The sequence below is a fragment of the Zootoca vivipara genome, chromosome 12 (assembly GCF_965207765.1).
Source record: "Zootoca vivipara chromosome 12, rZooViv2.hap1.1, whole genome shotgun sequence".
NCBI classification, from domain to species: domain Eukaryota; kingdom Metazoa; phylum Chordata; class Lepidosauria; order Squamata; family Lacertidae; genus Zootoca; species Zootoca vivipara.
The window spans coordinates 37332473-37356402 of record NC_142595.1 but is presented as its reverse complement, the minus strand read 5'-3'; the positions used below and the strand labels follow the sequence as shown (position 1 = coordinate 37356402).

General features: G+C 46.8%; 2 protein-coding genes across 3 annotated transcripts; one reads left to right on the top strand and one right to left on the bottom strand.

The window, feature by feature from the left end:
• Positions 1 to 1694: 1694 nt before the first annotated feature.
• Positions 1695 to 8223, top strand: RPL18 (ribosomal protein L18). Its single transcript, XM_088656169.1, has 7 exons — positions 1695 to 1724; positions 4810 to 4896; positions 5236 to 5343; positions 6389 to 6487; positions 6926 to 7049; positions 7163 to 7232; positions 8084 to 8223. Exons 1-7 carry the CDS (start codon positions 1722 to 1724, stop codon positions 8157 to 8159), a joined length of 567 nt encoding a protein of 188 aa, XP_088512295.1. The 5' UTR covers positions 1695 to 1721; the 3' UTR covers positions 8160 to 8223.
• Positions 8224 to 8787: 564 nt separating this feature from the next.
• LOC118095168 (uncharacterized) lies at positions 8788 to 15374 on the bottom strand. Of its 2 annotated transcripts, none has more exons than XM_088656167.1 (4): positions 15269 to 15374; positions 11568 to 11818; positions 10647 to 11165; positions 8788 to 9408 (listed from the first exon to the last, which is right to left on the bottom strand). In XM_088656167.1, the coding sequence occupies exons 2-4, from the start codon at positions 11730 to 11732 to the stop codon at positions 8941 to 8943; spliced, it is 1152 nt and encodes a 383-aa protein (XP_088512293.1). In that variant the 5' UTR covers positions 11733 to 11818; positions 15269 to 15374; the 3' UTR covers positions 8788 to 8940. The 2 variants fall into 2 exon arrangements, with proteins under 2 accessions (XP_088512293.1, XP_088512292.1); XM_088656166.1 differs by having other exon boundaries at positions 11568 to 11821; positions 15269 to 15333.
• Positions 15375 to 23930: the final 8556 nt, after the last annotated feature.

Here is a 23930-nt window from a genome sequence, read left to right as displayed (position 1 = left end):
GGATGGCGTTTCAGTCCGGGCCAGGGGTAAAGGAAGGCGTAGCGGCCATTTTGGACGCGGGCGAACTTTCAAGGCTTCGCTCTACGACTACGTGCAACAAATCGCTTGGTGGCCATCTTAAGTGAGGGTACACCTCACGGCAGTTCACGTATTCGCATCTTTGAAGTGGTCAAGGCGCGAGAATTTACCTCCCCCCCCCAAGATAGCAACCATTTTTGTTACTGGAATGCAGGCTTTGAGTCGAACAAGTCGCTTTCCATAGGGGCACCCTCGTATTCATTGCATCCTTCTTTCAAGCAGCTTTTCAAGGGATTTTCATATTGGCTTCCTCAACTTTTCCCAGACATTGCGGGTGAAACAAGTACACCTGAAAGATCTAGTCTAGATACCCTATTACTGTGTATTGTTATGACTTGGAGGGCTGGAGGCGGCTTAGGCTGAATGCCTGGGTCCCCTTCTAATTTCTGGATCCAGCACAGATTCAGTTGCTGGAATAGCCAGGCCAGCCTGGTAATGGCTTGCCAAAGAGGAGTTCTTCATGAGGGACGAAGGGTGTGGCTCTTTGCCAGAGGGCAATGAGTGGGCCTCCCTCCCCCCCCCAACTCTCTGTTACGGTAGTTTGAAAGACCAAAGGGCAAAGTGGAGAAACTGAGTTATGTGAGCTAGAAGCTGGAGGCAAAAGCTGAAGCCTGGAAAGGCAGAGGGAGAGGCTGTGGCTATGGGAGAAGTAAGACACTTTAGGGTTGATAATGCAATGAGCATCTCCATTGTAGGCTCAGGTTGGATATATGTGTAAATAAACCATACATCCTACCACAGTCTCCGCTGTGTCGCATTCCGAAGGAAACTGGAACCCTGAGTAAGTGCCTGGAACCCTTGGAATCTCACAGCACTCAGAGATTGGAATGACATAAAAATATAATTATTATGTTTAACTTACTGATTGCATGTTGATAACACCATGTGCTTACTGTATAGTTTCCTGTTATAATTGCTGTGTTGTTTTAATTTTATTGGGTATTTTAATTATGAATGTTTATATTTTAATGTTTGTTACTAATACTCACACTTTGTAAACCACTGGAAGCCTATTTTGGCATTAAGTAGTATGTAAATTAATGATAATGATGATACCACTGCAATCAATAAAGAATGGATGGTTGAGGAATTGTGGACAGCACCATACACAGTGGTTCTGAGACACCCAACCACAATATGGGAATAACAACAGCCGGATTACATTTCAGAGCTGTTTGTGATTCACTGAGCTCAGGCACAAAACAGCAATATGGAAATAATAACTCTGGAATATAACCTGAAGAGCATTTCTTTTCTTCTTTTTTTAAAAGCATCCCAGTTTACATTTTCCTTGCACAATCAGACCTTAGCTTGAAAGAGCATTGAAATCCTGTCTTTGCTTCTACTTGGGGGCGGTATTAACTACATGTTGCTGCCCAGCTTTGATATTTCTCTTTCGTTTCCTATGGGGGAAGGGGTGTAGTGGAAACGATATAAATAAAAGAAACTAGGAAGCTCCGTCTTCGGCCCAAGGAATTGTCAGTCTATAGCCGTCGTATGTCTATGGTGCACATCCTAGAATTACAGTACTAGAGAACAAAAGCCACGCCCCTTCCTCCCGTCTCGCCCCTTCCTTCCCCACAATTCTTTGCGCTCCTGCAGCCTCTTCCTTTCCTTTTTTTCCGGGCGCCGCTGACGCTGCCATGGTGAGTCCTGATAGCGGAGGGAGGTGGTGGGTGAATCGGTTGCAATCCTTCCTGGGGAGGCGGCGTGGACAGCGGGTGGTGCCGCGCCGGTGTGGAGAAGGGCCTGGAGTGCCCGGGGAGACTAGTATTGGCGGGCCCAGCCAGTGCCTAAAGAGACAGCACCGCGGAGTGTGTGTTGTGTCTTTTTAGGAGCAGGGCCTAGGAGCGTTGCGAGAGCCGCTTAAGATCGGCCAGAGGAAGCGGGAGTCTACACGCGTGTGTGCACGTCCTGACATTACACAGGGGGAAAATAAAAAACACGTCTTATCTAGAACACGATTACGCGCTCGTTATATGGTAAAAAAGAAGGCAGACGAGAAGCTGCGGCATGCTTTCTTAGAAAAGTTTGCTCTAAATACCGAGCTGAAACGTAGCCGTTCTCTTAAAAAGTCTTTGCGTCTTTGGCATTTACAGTATAGTTCTTCCTGTAACAGCCGTTATCGATCTCGATATTTTGGGAAGGGTCGCAGTTCAGTGTCGGGGCATCTGCCTGGCCTGTGGAAAGTACTGAGTTCAGTCTCTGGCATTTCCAGGCAGGGCTGGGAGAGATTCTTGCTTCAAACCTGGGAGAGGTGCTGCTGCCTGTCAGTGTGGACAGCTCTGAGCTAGATGGCAGCTTTCTGGGTTCTAGAAATCTAGAAATACCTCTTAATACCTCTTAATAACATGGAGTGTGGACGTTCAGCTTTTCCACGAAGAGCATGATAGCTTTAGAACAGAGATGGGGTTTTAAATTTTGTTGTTGTTTAGTCGTGTCAGACTCTTTGTGACCCCATGGACCAAAAACAAATAACCTGTGACCCTTTGGGATGTTGTTGGACTCCAGCTCCCATCAATGCCAACAAATAAGGTCAAGTGATTAGGTACAGTGGGAGTTTCAGTCCAGCATCATCTTGAACCAGTGAGGTTTACAGCATAGCAGCAGGAGTAAGTGTGGCTATAGTGAGAAAGGAGTGCGGAAGATGTTTACTTTTGTGTAACAACTTTATCCATGCAGGTGTGAATAGGAAGGGGGGCATCTTAGAAGCAGGGAATGGGGCAGTTGCACTGAGAACGGATTTTGTGGGTAGCCATAAGCCCGGGGTATTTACGATAGAGAAAGAAGGGGGCGTAGTGTGGTGTGTCCTTTGGGCATGTGGGAGGTGAGCATGCAGGCTTTTAACAGGTTCTGATGTGAAAGAATGGCTTGGATGAATGGAGCTCAAGTGTGCAGAAGATGAACATGTACTTTCACATCAGTTTGGGGGGCCTGTCGTCATGAAACAACAAAAAGGGAACCCCCTTAATAAACTACATGCAGTAACAAGCAACCTAGACCACAAACAAATTTGTTTTGAATATCAACTTACCTAGGTTGTATTATTATTATTATTATTATTATTATTATTATTACTATTACTATTAATTGAATTTGTATACCACCTTTCATCCACAGATCTCAGGGCAGTTCACAATATAAAATGCACAAAATAAGAATAAAAACAAACCAATAATCCCCCTCTCTCAAACACATTTAAAGAAAAGGCCTGTTCTTATGTTGCCACCCTCCAGATTTTCATAGAGGCCTCAGGATGATCTCAGGGTCCTGGTAGGTTCATATGGGGAGAGGCGCTCCTTGAGATATTGCAGTCCTGCACCATTTAAGGCTTTATAGGTCAAAACCAGCACTTTGAATTGGGCCCAGAAACTAATTGGAAGCCAGTGCAGTTGTGCCAGGATCAGTGTAATATGCTCAAACCATATTGCTCTGCTGAGCAACCTGGCCACTAAATTCTGCACTAGTTGAAGTTTCCGCACCATCATCAGCGGCAACCCTACGTAGAACATGTTGCAGTAATTCAGCCTAGAGGTTACCAGAGCATAGTCAACAGTAGTTGGGCTGTCCCTGACCAGATAGGGGTGCAGCTGGGCCACCAGCCCAGTATTCAGTTATTCCAGAAATACTATTCTTGTGCATTTGGCATTGTACTTGCAGAATGGTTTGCATCTACAGTGGTACCTCTGGATATGAATTTAATTTGTTCCGGGGGTCCGTTCTTACCCTGAAACATTTGCATCCAGAGGCGCCTGCTATGTGCATGTGCGCGTGACGGTAGCCTGCTTCTGCGCATGTGCGGGCGGCGTAACCTTTCAGTTACTTCTGGGTTTGCCGTTGTGTAGCCCAAAGGATACGTATCCAGGGGTATTCGCAACTAGAGGTACCACTGTAGTTTCTCGTTGTAATTAGATTAGTGTAATCCCTGTACTTCTTTCCTCTTGTACATTGCTCATTTTGGGGGGGTATTTGGGGAGGGGTACAGCACATGCCTTCCATGTGGAAGGTCCCTGGTTTAATCACTGGCCTCTGCAGTCAGGGCTGGGAGAGACCCTGGAGAGCTGCTGTCCATCATTGTTGACACTGCTGAACCAAATGGACCTGTCACAACCTATCGCATTAGTGCTGCCATGTGCAATTTTGAGAATAGTTTCCTTCCCAACTTCTCTTTTACCTAAGCTTCTGATCAAAGATAGAAGGTTGACAACTAGTTGGCAACACTTCATGGCATACAAAATGTTCCAAAGTCTGTGAACGTTGTCTTCACAAGCCCCTCTATGTGAGAGTTTGTTTATTTGGCAGCATTCTACAGTTGGAAAAAAAAAATGAGGCTGAGGGGGAAATTGCCCACCAAAATTGTGAATATTTACTAAGCAGTATGTCCCACTATTTGCAGTGGAACTTAACCACCATCTGTAGAATACCTTTAAAGCACGATGATACCACTTTAAATGGTCTTTGCTTCCCCCAAATAATGTTGGGAACTGTAGATGGTGAAGGGTACTGAGAGTTGTAGGGAGATTTCTATTTCCCTCAGAGAGCTACAATTCCCAGAATTCCCTGGGCAGAAAGCATCAGGTTGGTGAAGGCTGGCACAGTATATGCTGCCCGGTCATAAAGAAACCCAACATTTCTATATCTCAGAGAGGAGGGATGTATGATTGTATATAGCACATATGGCAGATTCTTGCACAACCCACTTATGTGAGAACTTCTCTTTCTTGGTCCCAGGGAGTCGACATACGCCACAACAAGGACCGGAAGGTTCGACGCAAAGAGCCTAAGAGTCAGGATATCTACCTTCGCCTCCTGGTTAAGGTAAGAACCAGCGCAATTGAAAACCTTTGATTTCGGAGATGGCTAAGAGCCAGAATTCCTGCAGGTCATTTTCTCCCTCTCCCCCCTTCACCTATGCTTATTTGTGTGGTGATGGCATACTGGAATGTGTGAGTCTTTTTACAGAAGTAAGGCTCTAAGGAATTTGGGAGGCTGGGGTGGGGGACTGACCTGCTGTGGAGAAACAGAATTAGTGGATTATATTTGGAGGCTTGTTGTTGGGCTGGAAGCTGGATTGTGGACATAATATGGAAAGGGAGGGCAAAGGGGCAGGCCAACGGACTTCCAAATATCTTGTCAACCCCTTTGTTGCCTCTTCAGCTCTACAGATTTCTTGCTCGACGGACCAATGCAAAATTCAACAAGGTGATTCTGAAACGGCTCTTTATGAGCCGCACCAACAGACCTCCACTGTCTGTTTCCCGCATGGTGAGTGCAGATTCCCCTCCCAATCTCTCGATCTTGTTTTATAGACTTCAACAGGATGCCCTACATAGGAATTCTCAGTTGCTATCTCTTTCGCTTTATCATAACACACCACTCCTCTAGATCAAAGTTCAGGAATAAACAGCCACCTCTGGTGTGACTTTGCCAGCATTTTTCAAGCAGTGGAGCAAGGCAGGAAGAAAGGAAAGGAGCGGGACTATGTGAGCCCATGGTGTAGCTTTTCCCTATTTAAGGCTATCAGAAGAGCCTGGCTAGATTTGTCGAAAGGCTCAATTTGTGCAGGATTCTGTTCATAGAGTGGCCAACCAGAGAAACTCACAGGCAGAACTTGAGGGGAACAACAGCACTCTCCCTGCTTGTGATTCCCAGCAACTGTTGTCAAGAGGCATACTATCTCCGACAGTGGAGATGGAATATATCCATTGTGTCTAGTAGCCGTTGATATCCTCCACAAACGTGTCCTCTTTTAAGCCCATCTAGATGGGCGGCATATAAATGATAAAGAGTAAAAATAATGCTTATTATTATCATCATCCAAGTTGGTGGCAGTTGGTTGCATCTTGTGTGAACAAATACCATAGTTCAAGTATGCATATTGTGAAGCTTTCTTTTCCCTGTCCTGGATCTTCCAACTTTCAGCTGCTTAGGTTCTAATATTATGAGAGAGGGGTATTAACTTTTCCCTCTCCACGTCTTTATCATGTTGCCCCACCCCCTCACTTTTTTTCTAAACTAAAAAGGGCAATGCACTCCTTCCCCAACCCCAAAGCAGTGGGTTGCTGTGTAGGTTGGTGGCCCAGTAAATCTAGTGAGATATGCAGCTGATCATGCTAATGCAAGTTATAGGAGGAAATGGAGAGGCAGATCCATTCTCCTGCTGTCCCAGTTAAAGTAACATGAGTGTGCAAGGGTGCTCATTCATATATCAAAAGGGACCCCACTCCTTGTCATATAGTTAAACCACTGCCTGCTGTTCAGACAGCTAATACGTGGAGATTCACTGTGATCGCTCTTCCTCGCTCTCCAGATCCGGAAGATGAAGCTCCCAGGCCGGGAGAACAAAACTGCTGTCGTGGTGGGTACAGTGACCGATGATGTTCGCATCCAGGAAATCCCCAAACTGAAGGTAGCTTGGCTAGTTGTTGTTGGTGGAGGAGCTGTTCAAAGGGCAGGAGCTCAAGAGGCTTTAGGCAGCAAGAGGGATGTTGCCTTGTCAGCCTTGAAAACTGGAGGCGTGTAGGAATGCCTAATAAGCATGTGATGGCATGGAAGTGGTTGGCGCATGCATCTTATAATTGTACATGCAGTTGATGACTGGCCATCACTTGGACTGTGATCTGTTTATGAGTTTTAGTTCATTAAATAAGCATTCCAAGTCTGCTGCCTGGTTAATCAGGAGAGCATCCTTTCAGCCAATCAGAATGTTTTGATTCAATCAATTAATTACATCCCCCTAGTTATAATGATTAGGTCGGGGTATAGATGAAGGTGCAAGCTTTATTTTTGGAGCAAACAAATGACATACTTCATCTCATGTTGTAACCCGTTTCCATTTCCCTCCAAGGTTTGCGCCCTGAGAGTGACCCGAGGAGCCCGTACCCGCATCCTGAAAGCTGGTGGCCAGATCATGACTTTTGACCAGTTGGCCATGGCTGCCCCCAAGGGCCAAGGAACTGTGCTGCTTTCTGGTGAGTCAGGAGGATGGTACCAAGCTCTTGAGGCTTGCGGGTTATTGGAGATGCTAGTTTGCTGCTGATGCCTCAGTATGACTAAAGCATCTCTTCTGACTTGCCTCCTGCAGGACCCAGGAAGGCTCGCGAAGTTTACAGGCATTTCGGCAAGGCCCCTGGAACCCCACACAGCCACACTAAGTGAGTAGTACCTCAGGCTCCAGGTCTCCTGCTAGCCTCTTCCCATTTACCTGTATTTGCCTAAAGCTATGCTGCACTTCAAGATATTTGTAGGTTTTTGAGGAAAAAATAGGACTTTTCTCCTGTTTACACAATCACTTTATTATTTCCTGTTCTTCTGTGGTATAGCTTCAGTATTGTACTTACAAAGGGCCCTAAAAGGCACGTACTCTCTCTTTTCCTCCCTTTTCTGACCTTTGAATCCCATTCTTCCAAGAAATCAAGTCTTGGAAGTCTCACCATAGCTGCCCCTAAGAGAGTTAATTAGGCCACCCTGTGGGCATTAAAACAGGCTTCCCACACCCAGTCCCAAGTATTTCAACTGCAGAACCTATAGGTTTAATTTGCTTAAAAAGAAAAATAGATTTGGTAATATAAAGAGAGAATTCCAGCTTCACATAGCCTGCCTTTGGAGACACATTCTCTTGCATGGTTTGCCATACAGCCGTGACCACCCCCATCCCCCACCATTTGCCTCTTTTTCTCTGTACTCTAGAAGTGGGAGAGGGGTTTGGATTCAGACTACAGCTCTTGGATTTCAGAAGCTCTGGGAATTTTGGAAGAGGAAGCAGAGTAAAATTCCATTGACACCTCACTTGCAGGCAGCTAGGACAGTTAAATTCTGTGGGAGAGGGGAGCCTTTTGGGGGTTAGGGAGCTGAAGGATAGAAGGTGGGAGCAAAAGAGCCCCATGATTCTGCAGCACCTCTGAATTCAGAGGTGTGTGCATCTCCTTCCTAAAGCAGTGTATCTACTAAGCAAGAGTAGGCTCCTATTTGTGTTACTAACTCCTCTTAATTTTCCACTTTGCAGGCCATACATCAGATCCAAGGGCCGCAAGTTTGAGCGGGCTCGAGGTCGCCGTGCCAGTCGAGGCTACAAAAACTAGATTGGATTATTTGAAGGCTGTGGTGTGCTGGATTAAATTTGCTATTCTGAATATAGATTAAAAACCCCATGTCGTGTCATTTGTTAAGACAGTCAAGCGTAGGAAGATTGTAAAGGCAGGTTGTAGACCAAACGACGTCTGGTTTGCCCAAACATCAGTCTTTCTCAGGATGTCTCTCCCCTCCCAACCTGCTTTGAATCTTCCCACAGTCTTTACTGAACATGGGTGGATGAGATGACCCAGTAATTATACGTTGTTTTCTTAAAACTTGAGAGCAAACATAGCATAGCGAAATTAGTGGTGCGGCTATCCCGGTGATGATAAAGAAGTGTTTTGGAAATGTCAGGCATAAAAGAAAAATGTCAGGGAAGGAGAGAAGACTTCTTAAAGAGAGGTATTTGCAGGAGCTGGAGAGGGGAGACATGTTGGTTGAAAAAAGCACCCCTGCTGATGCCTATCAGTTACTGAACTAGAATTTTAAAATACAGTTTAGAGAAGACAACTTTTTTAAGATAAAAGTATTGATGATAAATGTTGGGTCTGGGGGTGCTCAACCAAGATATCAAATGAATTTTGGATTAGTTTCCTGGTTACTATCTCTGGTGGTCAAGGAAAGCAGAAACACAGGTGTCCTAAAATGTGTATTCATTCTGCAGCACAGATTCTGACATACCAAGTAGGGTCCAGCAATAAAATTACAATGCAGATGTGGAAATGGGAGCAGCGGTCAATGGAGGTGACAGAAGATGTGAGACTGTTGGGGGCGCAGGACTCCTTTGCCCTAGCCTAGCCCCATGGGGTCGTGCAGCAGGCAAGCCAGGTAGCAGGAAATGGCCCACGCCCTGCCCACTTGGTCCTCCATGTTCTGCGGGTGAACAACACGCAGGAAGCGGTAGCCAAAAGCCTTGTCCGTCAGGCTCCGCAAGCTCAGCACTTGCCTCTTGGCCGTCTCCTGCTGGGCTGTCAGCTCCACAGGCCCTGCCTGCAAGAACGGTGGCAACACAGGCAATTCTTCGCCAGTCCCAGCACTGAACGTCAGGAAGCCGCTGGGAGCTGCCAGAGCGTAGCCGTGCACCGAGTACCGAGCCCTGGGAACCTGAGAGGCATCTCCTCCTCTGCCTCTTGACCGCCCCTGGGCTTCGAACAACAGTTCTGCACAGTCCAGAGCCACCAGTGGCACGTCATGGTGCCTGAGTGGCTGCTGTGGCTTGAAAGCATCTATGTAGCGCTGGCTGCAAGCGATGGGGATCTGGAGGGAGGAGAAGGCATATGTAAGAATGGCCTGTCCTGTCCAGCATCCTGTTCTCACAGTGGCCCACCAGGAGCCTGTGGGAAGCCTGCAAGCAGGATCTGAGCATAACTGCACCCTCTCCCTGCTACCTGACTTTCAGAAAGGTGCTGTATTCAGAAGCATGACTGACAAAAGGCATTACTAGGTTAAAACATGAATGGGGAACCTCAGACTCTGGGACGAATCTGGCCCTCTATGCTACTCTTACCTGGCCCTTGGGACTCTCCCCAGGCCACACCCCTCTCCCTAAGCCACACTCCTCACTGGCCCTGCTTTGTTCCTTAACTGCTTTTGCCTGCCTGAATTCTCGATCTTTGATGAGACCTCTTGCTTGCCTGGACAGGAGATAGAGGGTATGCAGAAAAACTAGCCTGCTGTACAAAGGTAAACTATCTTTGCTCCCCTACCCACCTTTAGCACATGGCCCCCACAGAAAGAAATGTGGCCCTCGTGCTGCAAAAGATTCATGCAAACAGGCCAAATTGCTGGATGGCTGGGGGCTCTCCTCTGGATTGCGAGTTCCAAGGAATGAGGAGAGGGTCAACAGGAAAGGGTGCAGTAGTTCTGCCTTCTGTTTTGGTTTGAGAACTGACGGGGGAAAAAAGAAATTGGAAAGCAAGGACACACATGCCGCGGTCCAAATCCACAGAAAAGTTGTGAAGTCCCTTTGAAACCAATAGGACCAGTTTGTTGTGGCTAACGTGCACCACTTAATTTTAATGGGGACTTCACAGCGTGGTTAATTTTCATTGGGATTTGTGCTCTTGAATACCATTTTTACTACTGAATTCAAGAAAGTTGGGAGGGGCTACAGCCTAAAAATTAGGTGGTGAGGGGGCGGGATGGGTGCATGTGCTTCTACAGCATACTTATTGGGGGAGAGGGCTGGGAGAACAGTGTGAACTCTGGACTTCATTCACCAGGGGGCAGTGCAGGACTGGCAGAAGAGGCCCTTCTCAACCAGCCTTGTGCCCTCCAACTCCCTGGGGCTGATGGGAATTGCACCTCAAAACCTCAGAAAAGGTTTTTGGGTGAAGGCTGCGACCATGCACCATTTGAAAGCTCTTTAGTCCCCCATCCTGTTATTCTGTTATTCTATGCTCCTTTCACAAACACCATTGCACCTCTTGTTAACTCTGTGGTGTTGTTTTTCCGGGGTGTGTAGAAAGGAGGAACTCTTGCCCCGCTTTACTCACTTGTCTCAACCTCCGCTCCATGAGCTCCGTCCAGCTGGCCCAGTAGCGGGAGGCCGTGGATTCAGAGATGTGGAACCGGAAGGCCAAGTCCTGAAGCAGCAGGCCCAGGCGCAGGCGGACGAGCACCAAGAAGAGCTGGTTGTCAGGGCTGAGGGCGCTGTGGGGGCTGCCTTCCGGGCTCCCCACCTCCCCATGCTTGCCCTCGAGGAGGAAGTCCAGAAAGGCCGCCAGGCGGGGGTATCTGTCAAAGCCCGTGTAGAACCTCAGCCGCTTGCCGTCGCCCTTGACGCTCTCGAGGGAGAAGGCCCCGTGGTGCGCCTGCACCTCACGCTGCCCCCTCAGCTGCCTGCTCAGCGAGAGGACGGTGGCGCCGCTGGCATCCAGCTCCTTGCGCATGCGATGCCCTGCAGACTCCAGCTGCTCCCGTTCCCAGCGCAGGTTCCGGTTCTCTTCCTCCAGCTGTGAGACGCGCTCTCCGAGGTGGGAAAGGAGAGCCCAGTTCTCGCCGTCCGCGCTCTCCTGTGTGTGGCGAAGGAAAAAATGGCGGCGTTGGCATGGCTTTCCGTAAAGTTGCCCCCATCCAACTCTGCTCCCTGCCCACCTAGTCAGCCTGGAGACTGAGGTCCAGCTCTGAGGGCCTTCTGCCACTTCTCTCATGGCAAGGAGTGACAGGGAAACAGGCAGAGGGCCTTCTCAGCAGTGGCACCCGCCCTCTGGAATGCCTTCCTGTCAGATGCCAAGGAAATAAACAATCTGACTTTTAGGAGACATCTGAAGGCAGCCCTGCATAAGGACGTTTGTATGTTTTATTGTGTTTTTATATTTTGCTGGACGACTCCCAGGGTGGCTGGGACAACCCAGTCAAGATGGGCAGCATATAAATAATAGAAATTATTATTATTAGTCACTGGTCACCCTCACCTCCAGCTCTTGGTGTTCCTTCTGGTTGGCTTCCACCGCTCCCTGCAGGCTAAGAAGGTGCTCGCTCTGGCGGTGGGCTGTGTCCTGCAACTCCCTCACAAGCCTCTTCAGCGCATGTCCTCCTTCTGGTATGCAGTATGCGCCATGGTCATGCAATGCAGCCATGTCCTTGCAACAGGGTGACGTGCTGGTGTTTTTCACCTGCTCAGCTCCCACAACCAGGTCACCACCAGGACCAGAGGGAAGAAGGCCTACTGGACAAAGATCAGCTTATTGGTATTTCAACAGCGTGGTTGACAGACTGCATTTGCTTCAAGGGTCATCCTTATTCCTGGCCCTTGGTGCCACTTTGCCCCCTTCCCAAGAAGTTCTGGGAAATGTAGTGGCCTGAAAGGCTAAGGGCACAGTAACAAATTTGCTCACCTGTGTCATCTCTACCCTCCACCCTCCCCATGCCAAACTGTTTTATCCTGAAAGACCTACAGTGGCTCCCAGTACGTTTCCAGGCACAATTCAAAGTGTTGGTGCTGACCTTTAAAGCCCTAAACGGCCTCGGTCCTGTATACCTGAAGGAGCGTCTCCACCCCCATCGTTCTGCCTGGACACTGAGATCCAGCTCCGAGGGCCTTCTGGCGGTTCCCTCGCTGCGAGAAGCCGAGGTTACAGGGAACCAGGCAGAGGGCCTTCTTGGTAGTGGCGTCCACCCTGTGGAACGCCCTCCCATCAGATGTCAAGGAAATAAACAACTACAGTATCTGACTTTTAGAAGACATCTGAAGCCAGCCCTGTTTAGGGAGGTTTTTAATGTTTGATGTTTAATCATGTTTTTAATATTCTGCTGCCCAAAGTGGGTGGGGTATAAATTTTATTATTTATTTATTTATTTATTTATTTATTTTTTATTTATTTATTTACCTGAATCTAGTTACAGGTAGGTAGCCGTGTTGGTCTGAGTCAAAGCAAAATAAAAAAATTCCTTCAGTAGCACCTTAAAGACCAACTAAGTTTTTATTTTGGTATGAGCTTTGGTATGAGTCTTTAAGGTGCTACTGAAGGAATTTTTTTGTTTTACCTGAATCTGTTAGCTTCAACACTGGGATTTTTATTCACCGAACTGCTTCACTGTGTGGCTGTATTACATTATTATTGCTGGATTTATTTGTGGGGTGTGGGTTTCTTAACTGTGTAAGTGGCTTTGGGAACCTATCGAAGAGCTGGGGGCCAAGGAAGAAGTTTAATTACTTGGGCAGGTGTATCTTTGGTATCTTGAAGTAGGAGTGATTCGATTTATTAAATATGCCAGTATTTTTATCCCATTCTTCAAGCAACCCTCAACCCCCCCCCCCAACAACAAGCCAAACCAATAAAGAATTAAGTACAGGCATAGTGGCAGGCAGTGTGTGTCTAAAGCTGGGACAGAGAGTATTGGGCTCAAGGACCAAACACCCTCTGTACTTGGCCCTTGAGACTCTCCCCCACTCCTTGGCTCTGCCTCTGCCTGTGAATGGTTGCTTTAAATCTGCGCTTAATGATTTCTTGTGACATGCAAGTTACTCTGCTGCAGTCATGTAAAACTGGAATCCCAACCTCTGGCTGTTGACTGGAGCTGGTTATCTGCACTGGCTGCTAATGTGCTACTGGGCCAGATTGAAGGTGTCGAGTGGCCTTGGGACCACCTTTCCCTATGTATTCTGTTATTCTGTTATGTTCTGCAGCAGCGTTGCTAACCGGTCCCTTGTGCCACATGGAATTGAGCACAGGAGACTCTATACTGTGGAATTCAGTTTGTTGATTCGCTTTTTACTCTAGCTTAAAAACCTTTTTTAAGTGGACCCAGGTGGCGCTGTGGGTTAATCCACAGAGTCTAGGGCTTGCTGATCAGAAGGTCGGCGGTTCGAATCCCTGCAACGGGGTGAGCTCCTGTTGCTCGGTCCCAGCTCCTGCCAACCTAGCAGTTCGAAAGCACATCAAAGTGCAAGTAGATAAATAGGGACCACTCCGGCGGGAAGGTAAACGGCGTTTCCGTGCGCTGCTCTGGTTCGCCAGAAGCAGCTTTGTCATGCTGGCCACATGACCCGGAAGCTGTCTGCAGACAAACGCCGGCTCCCTTGGCCTATAGAGCGAGATGAGCGCCGCAACCCCAGAGTCGGACACGACTGGACCTGATGGTCAGGGGGCCCTTTACCTTTAAAAACCTTTTTATTTTTGCAAAGTTACCCTGCCATGTGGGCAGTTTTACATTCTTCTGATCTTTGCTTTCACCTTTAATTTTATGTACACCACACTGAGAAGATCTCCCCTTTTTCATTTAAAGGTATAGAAATTTCTGTACATATAAATACCGATAGATAAGCCTTGAAAAGTCCAAGCTTGCCTCTTTGTCATCCCAAAGAAACAAGGGATTCTGTGTTTCCAAGAAGCCTACACGCCTCCCCCTGCCAGCAAACCAGTGAGGCTCCTTTTCTGATTTTACACTGCACAAGCGCCCTGTGCTCTCCCAGAAATCTCTGCTTCTCATGTCCAAGAAGGAGATCCTGAGGCATTGTTGCTGTGTCAGCTGCAAGCTACCGGTATGTTTGTGCTCTTTCTTCCTGGCTCCTGCCTCCATCTCTGGCCCACAAGGGGGCAGCACACACCCATACTGGCTCATGCCATATCTGTTAGGAGGAGGATTACAGTACGTACTGTACTGTATATTTTGTGGGCCTCTCCAGACTGATGTTCTATTCTATTGCAAGTTTCATCCGCAACATGTTCTTTGACACAAAAATAGTGGTGGCCTTATTCTGCTTTAGCTTGCGATGCTTCCCTGATACTACCACATGATTGTTTTGTAGAGCACCAAAAATGGGGCAAAATTAAACCGGAACATGTGTGGCATGAAAATGATAGAATTATCAGCAGGAATCTGCAAGATAGGTGCACCCGATTGGAAACGGAGGAATGTGACTACCCCACAAACAGGATGGAAAGCGGGATCCTGTCTGACCACTTCGATAGCATCATGAACCTAGATCATCATGAATGTGCAGTAAGAAGAATATCTGGAGGAGTCCCTGTTTAGTAGTACCATGTCTTTAATGTACATAAGAATCACCACAACCCCTCTCCTGATTTGGGGTTAACTCACCATGACTTCAACCTGACTTTGTGATTATCTTTCATAAGCAAGCAAGACAGACCATACAAATTTTTTAAAACCTGCACACATCACTGCGACTAACATAACAGACATTAAATTTTTACAGCAAACTGTTTCTGCTTCTGCCTCGGTTGGTCTTATGTGACACACAAGATATCAGAGCATTACAGAAACCTTTTGCTATGTGAATTTAAGATGATCTCTGTTTTGTTAGCCGCTGTTACAATATATAGTTTTCGTCAAAAGTGACTAACTGCATCCTTCCAGGATCCAGACTATTTTTCATATATAGGTACATATAAAGAAAATATGCTGCAGAAATACTTTGATCCTATTAAAATGTACGAGGAAAAAAGATACAGACGTAATACTCTCTCTCCCCCGCCCCTCTTTCTCTGAGAAGCTATGAAGCAATAAAGTACAGATGCCTATATGAAGCATAACAGGGAGGGATTGTTGTCCGAATTTGTGGAGCATCAATACTGAGGAGAAGGGGAGCCCTGAGATAGGCTGAAAGCGGCAGGTTTGGGGATGGCGATGCACCCCTGTTGCTCAGTACCTGGGAGGGACCGCAGCTGAACTCCATCGCGCTCGCTCTCCCAGCCTCGTTTCCGATCCAAAATGGCCGCCGCAGTGAATCAGCCCTATCTGACTCTACTACCGCGAAAGGCGCTGTCTGGTTTTCCCTCAACCAAGATGGCAGCATCAGACTCGAAAGGAATGAATGAAGTGCGCCAGGAGTTGGGTCCTAGTTGCTGCGTATATGGTGGATTCCCTCATTAACTTCCCCCCTCCCCGAGGGAAGAGAGAAGCACAAAAAGTAAACACACACACACACACACACACACACACACACACACACACACACACACACACGTGTTTCGTGACGCCTTAAAAACTAAACACTGATTATGGCATAAACTCCCGTAGATTATAGTCCATTTCATCAGATGCATTAAGTTTCACCCATCCTTGCAGGTTTATATGGACACATGGATGCAAGGAACGGGGGGGGGGCTGTAATCACTGGGGTCAGAGGCAAATGGAAATAAGGAATACTGTATGAGGAAGGGTAGAGCACCCACCGCTTTGCATGCAGAAGGTGCCAGCTTCAATCCATAGCATCACCTGGCAAGGCTGGAAGAGACGCCTGGCTGCTGCCAGTCAGTGGAGAGAATACTGAGCCAGATGGACCAATGGCCTTTTGTTCCTGTAATTACAGATAGCGACATTTCAATCATAGCTAGACTGTCTGCAAAATAACCCAGCAACTGGAGAATTAGAATTATAGAGTTGGACGGGACCTCAGGGGTCATCTAGTCCAACCCCTGCAATGCAGGAATCTTTTTTGCTCAACGTGGGGCTCGAACCCACAATCCTGAGATTAAGTGTCTCGAGCTCTACCGACTGAGCTATCCCACACAAGATTACATGTCATGCATCTAACGAAATGGAGTCATGTAGTTCCTAAAAGCTTTTAAAAAAGGTAAAGGACCCCTGACAGTTAAGTCCAGTCGCAGATGACTGGGGTTGCGGTGCTCACCTTGCTTTACAGGCCGAGGGACCCAGTGTTTGTCCGCAGACAGTTTTTCCAGGTCATGTGGCCAGCATGACTAAGTCGCTTCTGGCACAATGGAACACCGAAACTGGAGCAGCGCACAGAAATGCCGTTTACCTTCCCGCCGGAGGGGTACCTATTTATCTACTTGCACTTGGTGTGCTTTCGAACTGCTAGGTGGGCAGGAGCAGGGACTGAGCAATGGGAGCTCACCCCGTCGCGGGGATTCGAACCGCCGACCTTCTGATCGGCAAACCCAAGAGGCTCAGTGGTTTAGACCACAGCGTCACCTGCGTCCCTCCTAAAAAGCTTAGGCCACAATAAAATTGATTAGCCTTTAAGTGCCACAAGACTTGGTTCTTTTTGTTGCGACTAGCATGGCTGCTTCTCTGGAAAAAGCACAAACAGGTATTTCCTTAATCAGTGGCATTATTTCCCCTTATGCTGTGGCAGCAACGGGAGCAGGAGCTGCTTGGTCATGTGGGCAGTTGGTGAACCTAACACAGCCTTTGCTAACATTTTGGAGTACAGCTGCATGCGCACCATGCCTGTAAAGCACAGGAGGAAGCCCTAGGGTGGTAAGGCAAAGGTGTCCATTTGAAATACATAGATTGTGGAGGCACTGCGCACAGCTGCAGGGGTTTTCCTTCACCATTCCAGAAAGAGCATCATTCTAGCACCAACTGCTTCTAGCCCGGAGCTGAAGGGAGGCACACTCTTCCCTCTGCCACTGGCCAAGAGCCTCGGGTACACTGCAAGAGCTGAACCCAGTGCCACTCAAGAGGAACATCATGCCAAGAGAAATAAACTGTGCCCAGGAGTGATGCAGTCAGTGCTATTTATGCATAAAGTTCAGATGCAGAAGCGGCAAGCTCTGTTATTAATTCACAGGAGTGCTAATTGATGGCAACACAACCTTTCTAACTTTGCTATGCTAATTTAACACCTGGAAAGGGATGGGGGGGGGAACAAACTTGGTCTCTGCTGAGTCCTAAATGAATAGGAATCCAAAGACATAAATTCTTGTTCAACAATTCCACTCTCTTGACATCTTTTAAAGTTCCTTTGTTGAAGAATGGCAACATTCTAGTCTGCAGCAGAATGTCCTTGGAGAGTGAAATGTTCTCCCACTGGTTTCTGAAATGTTGCCATTTTTTAATGTTGAATTTGTGTCCATCTATTATTCTTTTGCCTAGAGACAGACCTGCTAGTCCTCTGCAGGAGAGGCTGGAATAAATGAAAATTCTGGTCCTGTGAGGGGGCTAGGAATTTTGGGGTGCCTTTCGGCAGATCCTCTGATCCTCTTGACTTTCTTCACCATCTGGCAAGCAGTTTTATTTCCACGTGAAGACTTGAAGCCCCACATACAACTTTTGAGAACTGAGGAGCAATGAAATAATGCTGCTAAAAGGGCAGGCGCAGTAGGATCTTTTTTGCTGAATTAAAGGTGAGTCTTAGAATAAGGCACTCTTTAAAAAACAGAAACAAAACGCTGTTCACAGTGTTCACATCTTGTGACAGTTCCAGATTCAACCATCTATATTATACCTCATAGAATCATAGAATTGTAGCGTTGGAATGGAATGAATGTTATCGGGGATCTGAGGGTGGCCTTGAAACTAGAAGAAGGTTTGTGTTTGACCAGGTGTAATCCGGAGTGTGTCACATAGCAATGGAGAGTCATCAAAGATGGATTTGAGAATTGAATCTGATGTTGGCTTCTCAAAAAAAACCCACCTTATTTGGTCTGAGGTGGCCACCCTAAGTCAGTACTCCAGAATTCTAGGTCTCCTGGATCCTGCTGCTTGTTCCCCATCTAAAATGATAGGTGAAAACAAAACAAAAACTTGTCTTGAGCTGCATTTATACAGTCATTTCTTTTTTTCTTTTTCTCCCCCTGCTCTGGCAATACAGTGGTATCTTGGGCTACAAACGCTTCAGGTTGCAAACGCTTCAGGTTACAAACTCGGCTAACCCAGAAATAGTACCTCAGGTTAAGAACTTTGCTTCAGGATGAGAACAGAAATTGTGCTCTGGCGGCGCGGCTAAAGTGGTGCTTCAGGTTAAGAACAATTTCAGGTTAATAACGGACCTCCGGAACAAATTAAGTTCTTAACCAGAGGTACCTACCACTGTACAGATTTTGCCTGCGAGCTCAGCAGAGTATGTCTCCTTCCCTTTCTGACTTTTGTTGTTGTTGTGTGCATTTTATCTCTAATACACATTTCCTTCAAAGAGTTGCCCCTCACAGCATCTTCGGACCAGACTAGACAATACACTTGTCGCTGTGTCCTTTTTAAAATAATTATAAAAACAGCAGCAGCAGCAGCAACAACAGCAACAGAATAATTTTATGTATGGGGAACCTGATTTTCATTGGGACTGTAGTGGAGTTAAACCCTATGTGCCCTAATAAGCCCCATGCCATACATTTAAGGCACACGACTCCCCCCAAAGCATCCTGGGAACTGTAGTTTTGTCAAAGGGCTGGGAATTGTTGCTCTGTGAGGGGTAACCCACGGTTCCCAGGATTCTTTGTGGAGGGGGAAAATGCTTTAAATGTATGGTGTGTGCACATTTACTAGAGCAGCGTTTGACAACCTAGTGCTGTTCAGAAAGAATCATAGAACTGTCGAGCCCAGGGATCATCTAGTCCAACCCCCTACAATGCAATATTGTACTACAGCTCCCATCAGCATGGTGGACTTGCCAAGACTGATGGGAGTCGTGGTCCAGCGACTTCCGGAGGGCGCCAGGTTGGTGAAGGTGAGTAAACTCCACTGAGCACTGTGAGGCCTAGTTCTGAGTAGAGATGCAGAGGGTTGCATTAAAAGCCTCACAGCTTCTCTGCAATGGGCTCCATTATTTTCCCTCTCCCATCTGGTTTTCCGGTCTCCATCTCAAGCGTCAGTCAGCGCTCAATGGTCACTCCGCATGCTCAGTCCTCCTTGGACTTTTTTGGAGGTTTCCCACCTACCACTTCCGCTTTAGGAACATCGCACATGCCACCCCCCAAAAAACACGCCTGCTTGATCCCTTCTTATAATGCAGGTGTGAGAGAACATGTGTCTCTCCAGATGTGGCTGAGCTACAACTCCCATCATCCCTTGCCATGGACCAGGCTTGCTAGCATTAATGGAAGCTAGAGTCCAGCCCAAAGATTCCCCATTTCTGTTTTAGAGAGCGGATAGGGCTATTTTGGCAGCGTAAAAATCCACACGTTGGCCTCTGAACTTAGAAATGGAGGGAATAATTTTGTAAGGAGGACACCATGAGATTTTCCTAAGAGAGAGATAATGGGGGAGCTTGTGAAAGTATAGAAACCTTTCACACAGGGTCTGGGTATTTGTAGGGTACATCTTCCTTGTTCCAGTTACCATCCCTTTAAAACGTTAGATTGAGGTCCACAAGGAGGATTTTTTATGTGTGGCACCCCCCTGAGCTATGGAATTCTCTTTCTCATAAAGACAGAGCCAGTTTCTCTTTCCTCTCTTTTTCCAGCACAGGTGAGAATGTGATTATTCCTCTGAGCTTTCGGACACTGTTTTCATTGTCACTGGCTTTTAAATGTTAAATATATATTCCTTTCAATACTGTTTTTTTAAAAAATACTTTTCGCCACACTGTGGTTTCTAAAAAAACGAGGTCATCCTGCCCGAAAGGCAGTATGTGGACATTGTTCATATATTATCATTATTTGGAGCTTGCCAAGGAACAGACAGAGAGGTATTTTAAAAGTGTTACTTTGCACAACAGACAAACAGCATGTGGTAGATGCCGGTCATATAATGTCTGTCAGTATCCTCTTCTGCAGGCCTCCTAAATAGAGAGGAGTGGAGCTTGATTTGTAATGCAAATGTAGCCTTTCAGCATTACAGATCAAAACTAGCTCACTCTCCTCAGAGGAATCCTGAAGAGATCTGCTATCAGAGTGCCAAGTTTGCCTGTTGAAGCAAAAACAACAACAAAGCATCTTGTTGAGACTCCTAAAAAGATGAACACGTTTATTATGGTACAAGCTTTCATAGATACAGCTGGGCTTCCCAAACTGATGCGTGCTTCGTTCAGGTGGCTTGCGGTGTGTCTGCGGATTCTTGGTCGAAGATGGGAGACGGCACATCCGTCACATTAAATATTCATATTTATTTTTAATTGCATTTTAACGGCTTCTTTTATTTCATGGATTTTATTGCATTACAATTTGAAGTCTTTGGAATGTAATAAAATACAGCGCATACAAAACAAAAAGCCTTTAGAAGTCACACAGCATCTAGCACAGCACATTGCAGTTGCTGCAACAGGCAGAAAAATCATGCAGTGCTTCACCAAGATCCTCAGCAATTTTCAAGTGGTCCATAGCAGAAGAAACTCGGGGGACCTAGAGAGCCCACTTCATTGTGCAGAAAAAAATATCTGTGTAGGTACTTTAAAGCACATTCTCTCCCCCCCCCCAAATAATTAGGGACACTGTAATTTCTTAAGGGATTCTAGGAATTGTAACTCTCTGATAGGGGCTAAACTACAGTGCCCAGAGTTCTTTGAAGGAAGGCATCTTCTTCAAATGTGCTATAAAGGTATAGGATGTATACACAGCCTTAGGCATAAAGGAGGTTTCTGGTTGCACTGAGGACCCCAGAGGAAAGATTCCACCATGGCTGTTATGCCATGAGAAATGACCATGTTTTCCTTCATGCCTGCTTTGTGCCTCACAATAGGAACATTGTTCCATTTAATTTAATATTGTCTACACTGGGTGGCAGCAGCTGTTCAGTGCAAGATCAGGCCTGGTATTTAAGACGTAAGGGAGGCAGAGGCGGTCAAAAGAGATTAACTGCAACCATGGTTCAAAGGCTCATGCTTGAGATAAATTCAAGATTGATTCATTGTTGTTGTTGTTTTTTTAAAAGCAAGCGATGTATTCTAGGGGCATGTAAGATGTGGTTCCTAAAACCCTTAATTCTGCTCCTTAAAATTCAATCTGAACAAAATTGGTGAAGCAGGAAAGAGTTTATTGAATACTGTACAATATGTTCTTGCAAGAGTGGGTATCCAAAGTAGGTGTACCCCAGCTTTGGCAAAGCGTAAGTATATACGTGTTCCCTATACTAGAACTGCAGGTTCCCTCCCCTGTCTCCCCATTGGCTGGGTACTACAAGGTTTACAGCAGGCATCGGCAAACTCAGCCCTCCCGATGTTTTGGGACTACAATCCCCATCATCCCCGACCACTGGTCCTGTTAGCTAGGGATGATGGGAGTTGTAGTCCTAAAACATCTGGAGAGCCGAGTTTGCTATGCCTGGTTTACATCCTATCATGACCACCTAATTATCCTACCAACATTCCTGCCTCTGTTCACTCTGATTTCGGCGACCCTCTACATTTCTTTATCATTCCTCTTATTTGGTCTATGTTCCTATGCAGTTACTTGCTAAGCTAAGCCAAGCAAAAAATATCACCTTCTGACCACAAGCTCTAACTAACATCTCCAGTTAACAAGTGTGAGTCGATCTGGACTGCTGACACTTGTCTGCTTATTGCAACCACATCCTGACCACAAGCTCTAAATATCTCTTAAGTTGTCTGGACTGCTGACATTTGTCTAACTGTTACATTTATATGTGAAAAAGCAACATCCTCATTCATCACAGGGCATTTGTTGTAGTTACGGTATTTATTTATACCTCATAATAACCGGCAACATTAACAACGCAGGTCAAACATTCATTTCTGAGGAAAAATGATGTGGGCATTGGAGTGAATGGGTTGGCATCAGTTTTCATGGGCCTCTCAGTATGTTGCCACCCAGTGCCCCACCGACACACACAACCTATTTCGCCATTTACAGTAGTCACTGAGCACCCCCCCCCCTTTCGCCACAGTCGCCAAGGCCCTCACCAAGGCAGCAACACCACTCACTGGTGCCCTGCAGTGTTTTCGTGCTGCTGCTTTTGAGTGAGAGCCAAAGCTCGATTCCCAACTGCCACGGCTGCTCGCCATCTTAATTTAACCAAATCCAGTGCCCTGACCTACTACAGACCTAATGGAAGTGATCGTTTTCTATAGCTGCACAGCGCACATCTTTATAAATGTCAGCCAGGGCATTGCATTCTGGGTAAATTAAATGGGTGGGTGGCTTCTGTGAATGAAACCAAGCTTGGCTCCCACCCAAAAGCGGCACCGCCACCCACCTACTGCTCAAAAAGCTGTCTGGGGGCCTGGCAAGAGGGCAGTGAGCCACACTGGGGCAGTGAGGAGCCCTTCAGAGTCCCTGGGACCCTCAACCAGAACCTGACCTGGCTGACCATTGGCACCAGGCCTGGACATGAATATAACGATACAAGTGTTTGTTTCTACCTGCAGCAAACACCCACCACCACCAGTTCTCAGTTGTTTCCCCCCAGGGGGGTGGGAAATAGCTAGTCAACCCCTTCCCAGTGCCAATACTACCATCAAAATGTCTCCCCCCCCCAAACTGCAATTCCCTTAAAAAAAACAAAAAACCGCTGTGTATCACAACATTGGACTACACTACAGGGTTTTTATGAGCCCAAATGGCTACCCAGAATTGTCAATAAATTATTGCTCACGAATTTTGCACCCACCCCTGGCAACTCCACTTTCGACGTCTTTCGTTAAAGAATGACAGCCTTGAGGTTTGCAGCAGAATGTCCTTGGAAACAGAAAGTTTATCCCGCTGGCTGCTGAATGTTACATTTTTAAATTTTCCCCAGAGACTGACCAATTTATGCAATGTGGAGCATAGTTCCATGATAGGGGCTAGGAATTTCGAGGTGCCTTTCAGCGCATACACTGACTTCCTTTGTCAGCTGGGCCAATTGGTTTCCTGTGTGCTGGAGGCACCCAAGTCCTGAAGTCCCAGAAGTCCCAGGTACACATTTCTTCAAGGAACCACAGGGTGCACTTGAACTACCAACCTTCTGGCTAACAGCCAGATGCGTTGACCCATTGCCCCACCTGAGGATATGATGCCGAAAGGATGTGAGTGTTATATGAGCTATGATCTAAACCTGAGGTAGAAACTGGATCAGTCCAAGCGGCCAGATTATTATCTCCCTCACCTGCTGTGGGTCAAAATTGTCAGGAGGGTGGTGTCACGCACTTATCAACCATCAATTTCACCATCCGGTTTGAAATCAAACTACCGGTATGTGAGATACATGGGTGGAGGGGGTGATGCTGAAATCAGAAAGGAGTTTGACTGTGTACATATTAACAGCTTAAAATGCAACTAGCCTGCTCTTTTTCTGAATTCGGATCAAAGCTGGTTCAGATCAAACCTTGTGTATACCACTTCCAAAATCAGTGGTGGAAGTGTACTGGATGTGGAATAAACATGAGCGTGGACAAAGCTTTAAACTATCAGTAGGTCGCCTGGGACGTGGGTGGCGCTGTCTGGGACGCGGGTGGCGCTGTGGGTTAAACCACTGAGCCTAGGGCTTGCCAATCAGGTTGGCGGTTCAAATCCCTGCAACAGGATGAGCTCCTGTTGCTTGGTCCCAGCTCCTGCCCACCTAGCAGTTCGAAAGCACATCAAAGTGCAAGTAGATAAATAGGTACCACTACAGCGGGAAGGTAAACGGCGTTTCCATGTGCTGCTCTGGTTCATCAGAAGCGGCTTTGTCATGCTGGCCCCATGACCTGG